Source organism: Petaurus breviceps, unplaced genomic scaffold (assembly GCF_028583685.1).
Source record: "Petaurus breviceps papuanus isolate PSGF00001 unplaced genomic scaffold, PetGlider_PUasm1.0 187, whole genome shotgun sequence".
Classification (NCBI taxonomy): Eukaryota; Metazoa; Chordata; class Mammalia; order Diprotodontia; family Petauridae; genus Petaurus; species Petaurus breviceps.
The window spans coordinates 10652476-10670248 of record NW_027185799.1 but is presented as its reverse complement, the minus strand read 5'-3'; the positions used below and the strand labels follow the sequence as shown (position 1 = coordinate 10670248).

At 41.3% G+C, this 17773-nt stretch overlaps 1 protein-coding gene across 4 annotated transcripts in view; it reads left to right on the top strand.

Annotated features, from left to right (window-relative positions):
* Positions 1 to 17773, top strand: part of ADAMTSL1 (ADAMTS like 1) — a 1086428-nt gene that overhangs the window by 1063718 nt on the left and 4937 nt on the right. For all 4 annotated transcript variants that reach the window (XM_069090660.1, XM_069090659.1, XM_069090661.1 and 1 more), the window contains 5 exons: positions 3844 to 4056; positions 6183 to 6363; positions 10869 to 11076; positions 15043 to 15152; positions 17377 to 17597. In XM_069090660.1, the coding sequence (XP_068946761.1) occupies positions 3844 to 4056; positions 6183 to 6363; positions 10869 to 11076; positions 15043 to 15152; positions 17377 to 17597 (933 nt within the window). The remainder of the gene's footprint in view (positions 1 to 3843; positions 4057 to 6182; positions 6364 to 10868; positions 11077 to 15042; positions 15153 to 17376; positions 17598 to 17773) is intronic.

The window sequence follows — 17773 nt, the reverse complement described above, 5'->3', positions numbered from 1 at the left end:
TGCACCTCCTGCCAAAATTGAAATCTACATAAGCTTTGTTCCTTCAAGGAATCTCCAATCTGTGCAGGTGGGGATCCCTTGATGGCAAACTTAACCCTTGTTAGTCCCTAAATTCCTGGTTTGGGTTTGGTTCTGCTTTATTCTGGCATTGACAATTTTTATCCACAGAGGAGACAGACTTACTCAAAGTCATCTAAGTAGTAAGTAGATAATGAGACAAGGGAGCTTGTACTGTGGAATGAAGTAGTCAGAGAAGACTTCATGGTAATGGGAGAATTTGAGCTGAACTCTGAAAACTTTAGAAAAGCAAAGAGGAAAGGGAAAGACATTCCAAGAAAGGGACATATGTTAGCAATGTTCCGATCTTTTAAACTGGAGTCACATTCCAGGGACCCCTGAAGGTCATCTTTCCATCCGTTCCACCTACCTAGAGTGGCAGGAGAAAAGTATGGGTTTGTGGCCTGAGTGTACAACATCTCAGCACCCTATTTGTTGCTATTAACTCCCTCCTCCAAAATTTTGAACCGAATTCACATCCTCTAGGAAGTCTACTCAGAGCACCAGCAATGGACCTTCTAACACATCTGAATTTGAAGGGACCATGGTCCTGGCCCTGTCGCTTACTAACTTTGCAAATTTGGGTAACTCTATAGTTTGCCCTGCTGTAAAATGAGGAAATTGGACTAGTTAATATTAAAGTCTCTGGTCTCTTTTAGCTCTAATGTTCTGAAATTCCATGTGAGGAGCTACCCTTTTTCTGCTGAGTCTACATGCCCAGCTCATAGTAGGCCTTTTCCCTTCTCTCTCTGCTCCCTGTCTCCACCTCCCATAGGGACAGTAGATTTAGGATCATAGAATTTAAAGCCAGAAAGTACCTTAAAAAATCATCTAACCCGGGGGTTCTTAGCTTGTTTCTGATCAGTCTGGCTTTGAAACCTATGGGCTCCTTCTCAAAATTATGATTTTAAATGCATAAAATAAAATACATAAGTTTATAAAAGATCTGGGGAACACCAAATGCCCTCAGCATGGTTATCTTGAACATGTCCCCTCAGAAGGTCAGACTTCATATTTACGTAAACCTGTATTTTTTTTAAAGAAAAACTGTGGTTTCTGGCATACCTCACCAGTAATATTATCAGGCTTAAAGAACAGCCTCAAGTTGTTGTCTCAGACTTCCTCCCAATTACTCAGAAAAATCATTCCTAGTGGAATAGGAGAAATTGACCTTTAGAAAGAAATATGGCAGCACTTCTGGCCAAGTGCTTCCTGGTAACTTGTGGACAGCTATATTCTCATCTGTCAACCTATAAAGCAAAAAAAGAAAATGCTTTATTTGGCTGGTGTCTACATGGCCTACAATTTTTGTAAGGAGCAGATGTGATAGAAAAATATGCCTACTCACCACCTTTTTCTTGAAAAGTAAGAATGCTTGCCTAGATTCAAGAAAGACCCAAATTCAAATCCTAATTCAGATATCTGTGTGACTGTGGACAAATCACTTCCCTTTTCACAAATCACTTGTCAGATTGCTCATCTGAAATAGGATAATGGTATCACATACTTTCCAGGGCCGTCATGAGGAAAGAGCTTTTAACCTTAAACTGCTCTAGAAATGAGTTATCATGCATCCTGAAAAGTTGCACTTTTGAAATAAGGTAAGGGATATATATCTTAGAAATAAATTAAAGCTCTCATTAAAATTTTAGTAAGGCTGCTTTGATTCAATAAATTAAAATTCATGTAATGTGAGGTTACAAAGAAGGTTACAAAGGCTACAAAGAAGGATATAATACCAGCTCTGTTCAGAAGGAAATTACACTATTAGTAAGCACTCATTCTGAGAAGTAAAATTACTATATGACTTCAAATCAGGACTGTTTCAAGGGTGCTTGGTTACCCCACCCAATCCTTCCCTAGTACTGCCCTCGAAGTCAGTTCCTTTGGACCATCCCCCATTTTGTGAGGCTATTAATGGAAAACAGTGGGAGGGGTCCTTAAAACTGACCCCAAGAAGATGCAATTCAGAATTCAACACTTTTCAAATACTTAGAAAGAATTAATGAGTCAAGTCAAGAAGTCACCTAAACCAAGATATGATATAATAGCCGATATTGGTACAGTAGCCTTTTATGTACATATCTCATTTGAGTCTCAAAATTATTCCTTGAAGTTGATAGAACTATTATTATCCCCATTTTAATAAGAAATAAGCTGAGGCCCAAAGAAGTAGCCAAAGTCATACAAGTGGGGAGTGGCAGAATCTGGATTTAGACTTAGGTCTCCCAATGCCAAGAACATTGCTTTTTCTACTATACCATGTACTACCTACAGAGCTCTAGGTTTTTTCAGTGCTCTTTACCTGATAAAATACACATCCTATATACAGACCCAAAAAGAACAGAGTACTGCCAAGGCCATCCCTAGTATTAAGTCCCCCCTGTGCTCCTTCCATTTCCTCTATGCTAACAGCTAGGGGTAAATCTTTATAGATCCAGTCCCTCAGAAGTCCTACCCTTGTCTCTGACTCCCTGAACGAGAAGGACCTTTCCTTATCAGGCCCCCAGTGACTCTTCGTTTAAGCACCAAACTGTCCTGAGTCCTCTGCAATCACCATGTTCACCCTTCCTGGAAGACTCAATGGGTCTATCCCCTGGAAGGTATGTTATGATGAAATGACCTGTTTCCCTGTTTTGATTAAATTCACTAACAAGTTGGTAAGTGTAATTCTGATCCTTGGTGAAACTTAGCTTCTTCCCCTCTTATCTTACCTAAGCTAGTACTAGACCTGGTTTCAATAAGTAACCAATGCATCCTAGATGAAAAAAAACTATCATCTCTGGAGGTCATCTCCCCAGGGATGCCAGTAACAGACAATATTCTCTTCACCATTGGACCTTCCACTAAACTCCTTTTCCCAGAATTATCATCTTATTTACAGAATCAAGGTAACTGATAAACCATGACTCCAGTGAATGATCACATCTTTCCTGACTCAGGGTACCACCCCTACCCATTTCCCTAGTTTCTCTTTGACGATATATCACTCAAATGATCCTGGAGGAATGGTATCCCAGAAATATATTATTATAATTTTATCATTAGATACTCTAATGGGTCCATCTTCATCACTATGGGTATTCCTTCCATCACTGCAGATCATAAATTAGATGCAAATCAGTTATTATGCTAGTCTTTTGTGAGGACTTTAAAAAAAACTTTTACATGAAAGTTCCCTTCTGTGAAAAGGATTCAAATAGAATTTTTACAAGCTGGTTTGGTCTTTACAAACATTGATGTATTCTTATGATTTTTCCTGCCTTACTGTTTTAAAAGGTCATTTCTTCCCATGAAAAATCAAAATGGAGACAGATTGATATTGTTCAGTAAATGAAAGTTGATTGAACTCATGAAAAATGAATACAATTAATTTGTAGACATAACTGAATTAATCAAAAAGTAACACATCACCTTCTGAGAGTTTTTAATTCAGTAGCTAATTTTTTAAATTGCTATGACATATCCATGAAATGGACAGATATTATAAATAAACCTACTTCAAAGAAAAGAGTCTATTACAAAGGGAACTCTACAAATGTAAAGGGTTCTTCATTCAGGAAACATTTAGGAAGCCCCTACTCCATGCAAAGCACCGTGCTAGAAGAGATTTGGGGTTTACAGTAGGCATGGTCCATCAAGATGAAAATCAGATTAGAGTGGATTAAAAGATCTTTTTGCTCCATAGATTCAAAAGCCATGTCTTTATAGCAAAAATTAAGAAAAAACAAAACCTTTTTTTGGTATCTTTGCTAAAGATTTACTTCTTACCTGACCTTCTTCTAGGTTGCCCCGTCCAGGGCCATCCTATGCCTAATATCACCTGGTTCCGTGATCATCAGCCTATTGCCACATCAGCAGACCCAACGTACCGCTTATTGGCAGCTGGGCAGATTCTTCAGATTACAAACATCAGTGGAGGATCTGAGGGTGAATTCAGCTGCCTCGCTCAGAATGAGGCTGGGATGCTAACGCAGAAGGCATCTCTCGTGATCCAAGGCAAGGTTTCTTTCCTAGCATTGCACTATGGTTTGGTTTGGCTAATGGTTTGCTTTTTTGTTCAACCTGTGATTTTATCAGCATGTGGAACTCCTGTTGTGGAAATTCTCTCCACTGATGCAAACTCCTATGTAAATTCTGATTTTAGAGAGCTGCCAAAGGCTCTGAGAGATGATGGGGCTTGCATGTGGTCCCATAGCCATGTGTATACTTACACATGTCATGTATTCATACTTATATATAAGCATATGTGTCATGTGTGTGTGATATACATATACACATCTGTATACATATATGCACGTGTATATGTATGTGTGTATATATACATACACAGACTGATAACTGGAAGATTAGAGAGAGAGAGAGAGAGAGATTTCTCAGGCCTGGCCTTCCCAGCTCTAAGGCCAATCCTCTGTCCACTACTCTATGCTCAATTAATGAATGAATATAAAGCATTTATAAAGTACTTGCTATATGTGAGGGACTGTGTTGAGAGTTGGGATATAAATACAATAAGCAAGATGATGCAAATAGGGGAAGACAACGCTTTAGGGAGTGATGGCTAGAGAAAAATGTTTGGGTCTTGGATATCACACTGGTTTGGTTACATTCTTGATTTCTTGAACAAGTCAATGTAGAGAACTAAATAGAATTTTCAAGTTCTGGTAAAGTATTATAAAGTACCATTATTTCTTATTAACATATATCCTTAGAGACTAAACCCTAAAGCCAAACAAAATCTGGATCTTCGTAACCTGAGTCTACCTTGAACATTTTGCAATTAAAACAGGCACCCTTTAAAGCAGGACATAGGAAGGGGGTACACATATAAAATACACATATATCTGCCCTAAAAGTTTCATCTAGGGCTGAATACTAAAGGTGGTAGTTTTTTCCAAACAGTGGTATATTTCCTCTATGTTCATTTCTAGTAAGGATAATAAAAAGGACCATTAGGGAAATACTGGTCTTGTGTGCTTGTTTGGCTGACAGATGGCCCTGACCTGGGCCCTGTCTGGAAATTTCCATCTAGAACAAGTATTAGAATTTGAAGCATGGGCTTGGATTCAGCATCACCTCCCTAGGGACACCCTGCCATTAGTCATCCCTTTGCATTCTCCTGATGCTAAAACAGTGGGACAAATTCCAATTGGACCTTTCTATAGAAACCCATTCGAAACCTCTAGCTTGACATATCCAGGTTTCTCCATAGGCCTGTGTGAAACACTTCAAAGAAAAATTCCATTGCACATTGTTTCCAAAATGCAGGTTTCTGAAGGCAAGGAAACAGTTGGATGACAATATGGAAAGATAGCCTTGGAAAATAAAAAAGAATTTTTCCAAGCCCATAAAACTTTTTTTCCCCCTTAAGCCTCCTGTTCCCACCTACTCACCCCACAATGCAATGGCTTCACAGACAGAAAAATAAAGATCAGTTTCCCCGCTGGCCAGTCTTCCTACCCTGCTACACTTTAGCGGCTAATCTGCAGTTTGCATGGCATCATCTTGCAAATGAAGCACTAAAAGTTTACAAGCCCACAAGTATTTTTAAATATTCTCCTGCCTCCACCTACATACACATATACAACATAAGAAAGTAAAACAAACCCTAATTCTCTACATCTCATTTCACGTCCCAAGCACTTATCACAGTGCTTGGTATATATGGTACATGCCTAGTAAGAGCTTCTTGCTTGACTGATCTCATACAATATGAATGAAGAATTTCTTAGGCGTATCAGTTATTTATCAAGTTTGTGATTTACAAAATCCATGGGATTGAAAGATACAAAAGTTCCCAGAGACATTTATTACAATATCCAACCCCTTTATCTTACAGATAAGGAAACTGAGGCATGTACCAGTAAAGTGACTTGCACCACTCACAAAGGCAGCAAATGCCACAGCCAAACCTAGGTTCTGGGACTTCAGATCCCTTCATCCTCTGAGATCTTATTATATATGATTATTGGGGTGGAGGGAGAATAATAAACAAAAGTTCTAGTATGAGTATGACCCATAACACCAAACTGGGAGTGATGGGCTTCACAGTTATACCCACTGGAAGAGAGAGTGCTATAAGTAACCCCAGGCTATCTTCCAATCTTTCCTTGTGGCTGCTGCAGAATACTGGTGGTCTGTGGACAGACTGGTGGGATGTTCAGCTTCATGTGGGAACAAAGGAGTTCAACAACTTCAGCTGAAGTGTGTGCTGAATAATACCGAGGTCAACCCTTCATATTGTGCCGGGAAGGCTAAGCCAACTGTGCAACCCGTAGCCTGCAACCGAAGAGATTGCCCATCCCGGTGAGTCTGTCAAGCAGAACATCTATGTGGGACTTCATCTAACCTGGGTCACTGGGACTCAGGGCTAGGGCTTCGTGGCATAGGTTCACAGGACTTAGAGCTGCAAAAGAGCTTCGAGACTAGCCAATTGAACCCTTTATTAATGGGGAAACTAAGACCCAGTGAGGGAAAGAGACATGATTCAGACTCAGGTCTTCTAGGACTAAAAATACTTCCCACCATAGCAAGCTTTCTTGTAGCAAGCTGTCTATCAGCTGCCTAATTCACAAGAAACTCTCAGCTATGGTACTTAGAAAGCATGAAGAGACTTGAATCTTTTTCTTCTCTTAATAATTTTACTAATCAATAGACCAGTTCAGTTAAGAGATATTTATTCATTTATTTCTTCAGGACATACTCTAGACACTACACCATCCCCCATCATCCTTACCAGTTCCAAAGATTTCTGTGTCCTATGTTTGGATCCTTCCAAGAGTCACTGGCAGCATACTGTACAACTTCATAATCATTAGAACACTATCATAATTTTACCCATTCTTTATACTTCCACTCCAAGATTGGTACAGATGGACACTCCCTCATCTTTGCTTTTTACCTCCTCTCTATGTCTCAAGAGAGTGAATGAATCCCCTGAGAATGAGCCCCCTGATCTTAGGATGCTGGTCAATGGGGGAAGGAATGGCTTCAGTTATCCTGGGCCCATACTGGTTGAATGTGGTGGGTCAGTACCCAGCTGTAAGTAAAGCTAGGCTCTAGACTGCTACAATGCCATTTTATTACCTTTCCATAAGACGTTCACCTCTTAGGCGACTGTTTTGTCTTTTGCCAGCTGAGTCATAAGGAACAGTTGAAACCAGGAGAGACTCAATGAAATATGAAACACACTCATTAATATCAGCAGTTTGACTTGCTGACGGGAACATTTCCACGGGAATGATTAATGTCCTTTTATACCCTTCCTGAACTGTAACACAGCCTGTACTTCCCCCCTCCCAACCTACCCCCAGCTCCTGAGAAATTGCTGAAATGGATATTTGGAAATCAAAGTGGATTGAAACGCAGGCCTGAGATTCACCAGGGACATAAGAAGCTGCAAATTCAGCCCTGCCAAGCTGTGTGAAATGAAGAAGAGATCTTTTCTTTGCCAGGAACTTTTTAATTTGATTTGGTGATGGTTGGAGTCAATCAACCTAATTTACTCCTGTAAATGAAATAATAATGGATAGGTCTGCTTGAGTTTCAATGCCCCTAAGGAGTGTTAAAAAGTACCTCCTGCTTACTTCCCAAGTAATCATGAATGTGGGCATTTCTGCTGAGCTGGGTTGTCGGTTGGGACTATATAGAGAGGAATCTTCTCTCCAAGGCAACTGCAGTATGCAAAGTTACCTCAAACCTAGATTTCCTAGCAAAATGAATAACCACTTTGTTCCACGGTCCCCCAAGGATCCTCTTCCAAAATCCCAATTTTCCAGGAAGGGAATATCACCACTTCTTTTACCTTTTATCATTCTTCAGATTACACACTTTTTATATTTAGCAATGTTAATCTCTACAGTTTTTATGAAGAAAACACAATAATAGTCCAGAGTTAATAAAAGGATCTCCCTGGTCATTCTTTCTCACCAACACATGTGGAATCATGGTTAGACAGAGGAAACCAGGTTTCTTTATTTTTGTTCCTTAGAGATAATACGGGTGTTTCTTATAAAAGCTTAAAGCAGACATTCTCCCTTGTTGACATCAGATGACTTTTTTCTACCCTTGCTTTTCTCACACTTATATTACATCTAATTGTAATGTGTCAAGATTGCAATGCCACATTTTAGGAAAGACTCTGAAAGCTGAAGCTCATCAAGAGGAGAGACCAGGATGGTAAGGGAACTGGAAACCAGACCAAAAGAAGATCCCACCAAGAAACTGGAGGGGTTGACTTGTGAGGAGCTTCAAAGCTATCTTCAAATATTGAAAGGATTGTCTCATAGAAGAAGAATCAGACTGTGTCAGCTTGGCCCCTGAAGGCAAAACTAGGAGTGGTGGGTTTCAGGAAGGCTTGTACTGCTGTCTTCAATGCCAAAATGATCTTTGGAATGAAAAGGACAGAACAAAAATGACGAATGGGGAAAGGAGATAATCAGTGAGCAGCTAGTCACCATTGACAAGTTCAAGTAACAAAGCCCAGATGAATTTCATTCTTAAGTACTGAAAGACCTGACAGATGTGCTCACTGACCCACTGCAAGTGAGCTTTGAAAGCTTTGGGAGATGAGAAACAGGCAATTGTCCCAATTTTCAGAAAAAGGAAGAGACTAGAGTCTGCAAGCTATTGGTCAATGCACCTGATTTCAATTCTTGGTAAATTTCTAGACCAACGTATTGAAAGAATAGCTAATAAACATCTAGACAAGGAAATGGTGATCACAGTCAGCATAGTTTCATAAAGAATAGATCATGGTAGACTATCTTCATTTCCTTTTTTATGATATTACTCAACTGATATCAGTGAAAAGCCATAAATATCATTTTCCTAGATTCTAGTGAAACATGTGAGTCTCTTGTGCTATTTTTGTAGATAAAAATTAAGGAATGTCAGCTAGACAGTAGTATCATTAAGTGGATTGCAAATTGGTTAATTGGCTGGACTTCACAGATAGTAGTAATTAATGGTTCCATATCAATATGGAAGGCAGCCCACAATGGAGTGCCCTGGGAATCTATGTTTTGCTATGTTCTTTAGCATTTTTGCCAAGTGACTTGGCAAAATATAGAGGGAGGGCATTCTTAGTAAAATTTCAGAGGGCACAAAGTTTTGAAGGCTTGATAATTCCCTAAATAAGTTAGGATTGAAAAATATCTTGATAGGTCAAAGCACTGGGCAAAATCAAATGTGATGAAATGTAATCAGGAGTTCCAAAAAAAGTTAATTTCACAAGTACAACATGAAAAAGACAGAGCTCAAGCAGTGGCTCATTAGAAAAACAATCAGTTTTATTTTACTCCTGCAAGCTCAATATGTGTCAACAATGGAGATAATGACCAAGAAAGCTCTTATCATCTTAGGTAGCACCGAGAGGCATGGTGTCTATAACTAAGGAGGTGGTGGTCCTATCATACTCTGCCCTGGTATGACCAACATCATGCATAATTGTGGGCACTACATCTCTTGGCTCTGGGCATGTTCTCTGGCCGTCCCTCCTCATCTCTGCCTACTGCATTCTCTGGCTTTCTTCAAGTCCCAACTAAAATTCCCATCTTCTACAGGAAGCCTTTCCCCAACTCCTCTTACTTCTAGTGCCTTCCCTCTGTTATTTCCTATGTATCCTGACTGTAGTTTGTATATATTTGTTTGCTTATTTTCTCCTCCATTAGATTGTGAGCTCTTTGAGGGCAGGGACTGTCTTTGGCCTCTTTTTAGATTCCCTGTGCTTAGCATAGTGCCTGGCATGTAGCAGGAACTTAATAAATATTTATTGATTGAGAGTGTCCAGAGGAGAGCAACCAAAATGGTAAAGGACCTTGAGTTCATGTTATACGAGAAAGCTTTGAAGAAACAAGGGATGTTTATACTGAAAAAGAGCAAAATTGGAGGTTCAGGTCTCAGTCAGTCAAGCATTTACTATGTGTGAAGTACTGGGCTGTCATGGCAAAAGAGAAGACGACAACTTGTTCCATTTGGTGGCAGGAGGTAGAAGTAAATGCCGAAGATGAAAATTACAGAGACAAATTTAATGTAAGGAAAAACTTCCAAATATTTTGGGGACATGGGACAGTATTCTGAGATTCTTTTATCTATATGTGCAACCCCTAATATGAAACTCTCCACTGAAAGAGGGTGGATCTTTAACATGGACTGGGAGAGTTACCTGGGCTGCTGAAAGTTTACCCATGGTCTACACAGCTAATCTAGATTAGAGACAAGTCTTTCTGCCTCTAGAGTTGGCTCTCTATTCACTCTGCCATGCTGATTCTCTCTTAAAGATTACAACCCAAAAGTAGAATGGCTTGCCTCAGGTGTTGCTGGGTTCTGCCTCACTTAGGACTTTTAAGCAAAGACCAGATGGCCATTTGTCAGATCTGTTGTAGAGATGATCCTTTCTCAGCATAGGTAGAGGTTAACTAGACCTAATTCAAATCTTCTTTCCCCTTCTAATGGTCTTGAGAATCTCTGGATCATGAAAACTACCAACATGAGGGACAGCTTCCATGTAGCACCTTCCAGTCCTTACATGAGCTGACACTTGGTTTCCTGGGTATCTTTCAAAAATCTACCTTTTGGGTCCATTGCCTAAACATTTAAAGAGAATTCTGCCTGTTGATTTCACATTATCTGTATTGGTTATGATCCATGATATTGGTTATGAAAAGGGTCATCTATATGTCCAGATTACCAGAAATTATTATCTAGACAGAGAAGGGTAAACTTTGGACATCTAGGAAGCTCCTTATGGCAACCTATGATTCAATCCAAGACCTTTTGGCTTACCTGATCCTTTTCCCCCCTTCTAACAGGTGGATGGTAACTTCTTGGTCATCCTGCACCCGAAGTTGTGGGGGAGGGGTCCAGACTCGTCGAGTTACATGTCAGAAGCTGAAAGCCACTGGAGTCTCAGTACCTATGTCCAATGAGATGTGTTCTCAACTGGCCAAACGACCTGTGGACACCCAAGCATGTAACCAGCAGCTCTGTGTAGAGTGGGCCTTCTCTAGTTGGGGCCAGGTAAGGCATCACCACCTGAGTACCTTTAATATGTTATTTCAAGCCCTGTTCCATTTCCACATCTACCCCTACTTCACATACATAAGAATAAAATAAGCTAAATATAATTACAAGAAAAGAAGTTTTGCCAAGAAAGACTCTCTTTTGGAATGTTAACTCCTATCCCCAAGGCTGTGCAGCAGGTAACTGGGATACTTTTCCCCAAAAAAACCTGGAAACGGGAACAGTCCTGCACATGAAATAGTAGTCTTAAGAGCTGTCATGAGTTTGGGGCTAAAATACTCCATTTTATCTGGACCATTCAAGATTTGAAAAACAACTTTTGAATTACACTGAAGGGTGGCACTTGTTCAAAAGTACTTTTTATCTTCATAATATTTCCAAGGATGAAGATTAACAAATGGAAGAAAACCAACTTTGAGAACTAATAGATCCTTTAGAGTCTGTTTTCCTCTCTCAGATTATGCCACTCATCAGTCCCAGGAGGGACTGTGCTTTTTTCTTTCATTCTTTCTAGATTCTCTAGCAAGTTAGACCTCAATCAAGAAATCTACTTGTCAAGCCCCCCCTCCCCCACCAAAAAAAAGCCTCTAAGTCTTCTAGTGAGCTAACCAAAAAGTAGCTGTAATAATGAAATTCTCTCAATCTCACCTCCAGTTTCCAGGATATTATTACTGTTATGAGAAGAAAAAACTTGGTATCTAGAATCGCTCAAAGTCAGAGATATCTCAGATCCAATCCAAGAAGCATTTATTAAGGGTTTACTATATGCAAGGAGCTGCACTTGGTGCTAGAGAAGCAAAGATAAAATGAAGAGAAGTCCCTGGCCTTGAGGAGCTTTCATTCTATCAGAGGCAAGAATGAACATGTAAAAAGATACCAGTCTGACAGCTTGAGGAAGCAGAGTGAAGGAGGGGCACCAAGAAAGGTGTCCTGCAGGAGAGAGAATTTGTAGCTTTCTTCAAGGTTAAGACATGATCTATTTGAAGTCTTCTCTAAGCAGCAATCTTGGAAGGTAGAAGAAAACCAGTGGATGTTGAGCCACTTGGGTGATCTGAAAACCAGTCCTCCAAAATCAGTCTTGTTCTACACACTTTAAAGAGCTATTCTATACATCTCGAGTGACTATAATAAATATACAAGTTGGGTCAGGAGAATGCCAAGACACCATGACCAAAAATAATGGGAAAAGTCCACAATAACTTCCAGGTCCTCTTACACTCTCTTTCATGGCGAATGGTACAGTTCAGAATCACTATTTTCCCTCTTTCAATGCCACCCTTCACTCCAACTCAAGATTTAATTATCAGTTCCTGAATGGTCCAAACAAAATGCAATATTTTAGCCCCAAACTGATAATATCTCTTAAGACTTCTACTTCATGTGCAGAACTTTTCCTGTTTCTAGGTTTGGGGGGAATGGTGCTGAGAAGTATTGCAGCTTTTCTAAATTTAAGAATAAAGCTAGGGGTGGCTAGGTGACGCAGTGAATAGAGCACTGGCCCTGGAGTCAGGAGGACCTGAGTTCAAATCTGTCCTCAAACACTTGACACACTTACTAGCTGTGTGACTTTGGGCAAGTCACTTAACCCCAACTGCCCTCCAAAAAGCAAAAAAAAAAAAGCTGTAGCCAAAGGTAAAACTCCTTCTCACAGCAGAATTCAGCTGTTATTTTAAACTAGCCCTTGTCTTGCCAAATGGGATGCTCACTATAGTCGGTATTATTTTAATTCATTTTTTAAGTAACTGAGAAAACATTGCTACAAAGTTATTGGTGCCTTTGGTAAAATGGGACCCATTATCATGAGCTGACCAGAAATAAAGGCATTGAAGTTCTTGGATGTATTCTTTGGAAAACATTCACTTTCAAGGTAACACTCTGTGATTCTCTGCTAGAAAAGATCTAATGTTCTGGGTGGAGGCATGGTCATACTGTGTTCCGTGATACTACATTCAGTTAAGGGTTTCAGATAGGGATGGGCCTACTTGACGCCAGATCATTGTACTGCCTAGATAGATATGTCTCCTTATTAGCTTCCCCCAGTTCCCCTGCATGCACATCATCCATAATGGACATTCTCCTACCTGGAAAAACCCACTTTTTATAACTCTCTCCAGTCTCAAAAAGGATCTTCTTGCTTAATCAAGCAGTTAAATGGATTCTTATTAGGAACAGATCACTAGCTCTGGTTTCTACATTATGTCATCAGGGTCACCAGAGGGGAGGGACATCAGGTTCATGTTCAGCAAGATTAATGATCCTTTCCCAACAGAGTGAAAAATGAGCAAAAAAATCTACCCAGACCCTTCCTCGAATGATGGATTGTAATCAATTATTTTGATCTCACAATCCTATCATTTTTTTGCTTAGAATTTATCTTCAAGATTCAGTTATTCAATCAGCAAACATTTATTAAGCACTTTCTTTGGTCTTAATAGGTAATGGAAGCGGTAGGTAATGGAAGAAACCTAAGAGATGGCCCTCTCTTATGGAACTACCAGCCTAGAAGAGGGAAAAATCACTAAAACAGAGATTTCTGATACTCAGTATTATATAAGTGCCTTAGGAAAACTTGGGGTGGGGATGATTATACTTAAAAGAAATGGTCTTTGAGTTTCTTCCATTTTAAAGGATGGATAGAAATTTAACAAGGTGGGGGCAGGGGGAAGGGTAAGGATGAGAAGGAAGACACTGAGACAGGAGAATGTGTCCTTACCCAAACATTCACACCTACATTTCCATGAAAATGTCTTTGGAACTGTCACATGCTCATTCTTGTTTCTCCATTTCCTTTGCTTCAATAAGACTAGGAGAAATAATGCTGGTATTTCCCTGGGGAAATTAAAAATATTTCCTCAACCTTCAAAAACCTGGCTTGGACTGATGCCCTTTATGGCTGATATTTCTCACCTACTCCTAAATAACTCCCTGTGGTTTTATGAACATCACAGCCAAAAAAGGACCTTTAAGGGCCCAGAAGTGAATCACTGCCTTAGGAAGTTAAGTATAAAGCTACATCCCACTATAATGATCAAAAAGGAGTTGTCAGTCTTTTTGCTGTACTGAGTATGACTAGAGATAGGTGGGGCATTAACTAAAGCCTGATGAGCTTTGTGTCTTCCAGAGATGGTTATTATAGTGGCGTTTGTTGTTAGGAGAGTTGACCCTAGATTGTCCCTTTCAGCTCCCGGAAAAGCTTTCCTCAATGCTATTCATCAACAATAGAGTAGGACCAAGTCAGTGCCAAAGGGCTGGCTGGCTTCCCCCATCAATGGCATTTTCCCAACTATGCCAAACTCCATTCCTTTCATGCCCCAGATTTCACATCTGCCCCATGATTACCACAGAAGGCTCCTGTTTTCTCATTTTGGAAAGCCTTGGCGATGTACATTCTCTCGTTTTTCTACCCGATTTTTAACCTGGAGACTGTGAACCAAGGGCAAGTTGGGGAAATGGAAAGGTTTGGTTTCTTAACTTTGCAAATAAAGAGTTATTGGTTTTGAAAAGCAAAAGCTCAGTAGGGATCACATTGTTTTCAATGCCCTCCACTCCTAGTGTTTGATTTATATTTCTCAAATATTGTCTACACTTTCAGATGATCAGTGTGGAAGAGAAAAAAGTATGATTCTTGGTCTGGCTCCTCATTTGTCACTAGGAACCACTTGATGATAGAATATAGTGCCTCTGAGCTGTGAGGAAAAAATCCCACTCACCCAGTGATTCTTTCATTCCCAGTCTCTCATGTATTTGAGATGATTTGATTTTGGATGGAACTAGCAAGACAAAGAGTCCCATGGCCCTGTGGCACCAAGTCTTTGTGAATTCACTAAAGCCCATTTGCAGGATCAGGATCCAGTCCTCATGCCTCCTACCCCCTAATCCCACCACCACCAACACTCACAGAAGAGGCTGGGCTCCATCCCTCTGTTCCTTTCACACAATGCCTTTCTTCTCCCTGGTCCACAGTGTAATGGGCCATGCATCGGGCCCCGCCTAGCCGTGCAGCACAGACAGGTCTTCTGCCAGACGAGAGATGGAATCTCCTTACCTTTTGAGAATTGTAGTGCCCTTCCAAGGTAAGAAAACCCTGCACCCTTTCTCCCTCAGGAATGGGAACCAAAGGGCTTTCTAATCAAAATTCACTATCCCTCCCCCCACCCTCCAGTTTCTAAGGATAGGATTTCACCACCTCACTCTACCACCTACGCCCATTTTCCGAAGTTTCAGAATTTTGAGGGAGAGAGGGATGCAGTGGGGACTAAGGGCTGGGGTGATAATGCAAGAACACCAACTGCCAAATGAGTAACTTGGGTGTGGCAACCCCACCATTTGGGCAAAAAAACACTACCCATTGAACCCAAAAAAGGGCCTCAACAAGATCTCTCCCTGCTACCACAACAAATGACCAGCTCATGCCAAGAAACCCATGACCCTGATCTTTAACATTCCTAGAGCAGGGAAGGTGGGGGAGGGTTGGCAGTAATCTAAGACCCTCCTCTAACTTGAGTCACACAAGAGAGATTTTCTCAGTACAGGCATCCCATTTGGTCTATGTCAAAGTAATTTCCACAGAAGGAAACATTCACCTCACCTCCCTCAGCAGTCTTCCTAGGAGCCAGGCTCGGTCATAAGGTGTGTTCAGCTGCCTGTCCATTGCAGAGCTGAAAGCCATGTGCTCCCTGCCTTACTTGTGTCAATGTCCTTCTTCTCATCCAAAGTCCTTCTCTCTGCTTCATGAAGGGCTGTATAAAGCCCATTAAACAGACATTGGTTCTGCCTTCTTGAGATCCCAGGACAGCGACATTGAAGAAGAGAGTCACATATAAAGCAGACCCACTCAGCTGCCCACTGCCTCAGTAGTTGGAAGATCTCCAAATCTGTTAGCACAGCCCTTCCCTCAGCAGAACCTCCTATAACTTAATAGACGGTCTTTAAGAGTTTCTATGTCCAGAGAAATTCATGGCGTTAGGGCCAGCCCTTCTGATCTTCAGATTGCAGACTAAGATAGCATTTGAGCCCTTTCCAGACTGGCAGAGCACATACTTTGCTGGCCTATCATGAAAGAACCCAGGGTTGCTCTCATGCCGTGATGAAGCATCGGGGAAAGGGAAAAGGAAGGGAATAAGCATTTATACAGTGCCTACTACATACAAAGTGCCAAGCATGTTACAATTATTGCTTCATTTGATCCTCACAACAACCCTGAGAGGCAGGTGCTATTATTATCTGCATTTTACAGTTGAGGAAAATGAGATAAAATGAAGTTAAGTGACTTTCCCAGGGTCATACAGTTAATAGGTATCTGAGGTCATATTTGAACTCAGGTCTTCCTAACTCCAGCCTCAGCACTCTATCCACTGCCACCAGCTGCCTCTAATGAGATGTACATACAATGAATAAATATAACAACTAGTAGGTGGACCATAGGGCTAATATAGTTGCATGGGACCTTAGAGTCTATCCCCTCATTTCACAGATGAGGAAAAAAATTGGACAGTGACTCCACCAAGGTCACAAATTAACATGGCCACTAATTAGGTCATCATAGCTCCCAGATTGAAATCCAGGTTTCTTGATTGCCAATCCAGTGAGGATCTGTGTGGCCAGATCCAAGTTGGCTACTCCTTGCATTCCCAGTGTTCATTCTCTGTATGTTTGTCCTAGCTCAGTAGGCTGGAGGACAAGTTCCTTCACTTTTCTGGGCCTTAGTTTCCTCATCTGTAAAAAAGAGGGAGGTCCATTTCAGCCCTCAGCTCCGAGTCTATAAAAAGGGTGTCGAAGGGCTTGGCTAGGTGGTGCAGTGAATAGAGCACTGGCCCTGGAGTCAGGAAGACTAGCCTCAGACACTTAGCACTAACTAGCCATATGACCTTGGGCAAGTCACTTAACCCCAATTGCCCTGCCTTCCCCCCCCAACAAAAGGAAAAAGAAAGAAAAAAGTGTCAGATAACAAAATGCATGTGTGTTGGCTCCATGAAGAGTTGACAAGTCCCAGAACAGTAAATGATGATTTCCAGTGAAGCCACTGTACTCTGGTCAAGGATATAGCGAAGAGAGCACTTTTTTGGAGTTAGGAAACTCTTACTGTGACTGTGGGCAAGTCATTTTAACCTCTCTGTGCCTCAGTTTTCACATCTGGGAATGAAGACAGTATTTGTACTAGCTACTTTGCAGAGAGAAAAGGGAGGAAAATTTAAAGCTGAGGGAAAAGGCAAGTTACTGTTGAGGTAGAGATCTAGATTCCTGGTACTGTCTCCTGCCGCTGGAATGCTGATAACCATCCCGTGCATTTCCCCTTAGGCCTGTGAGCACTCAGAACTGCTGGGCAGAAGCCTGTGGCGTACACTGGAGGGTCAGCCTGTGGACACTGTGTACGGCCACGTGTGGTAACTACGGCTTCCAGTCGCGCCGAGTGGAATGCGTGCACATCCGCACCAACAAGCCCGTACCAGAACACCTGTGCTCCTGGAGACCCCGCCCCGCCAACTGGCAGCGCTGCAATGTCACCCCCTGCGAAAACAGTACGTTCCAACCCAAAAGAGTCCTCTGCAACATTCCTGCAGGGCTGCGGGTCCACAGGGCAGCCCCAAGGACCCAGCCCCGTGGTTAGTGCTGTGGAACCACTGTTCTCAAAAGGAACCTTTTCTGTGTGTGTTTATGTATCTGTACACGTGCGTGTACAAGGGTATGTGCGTAT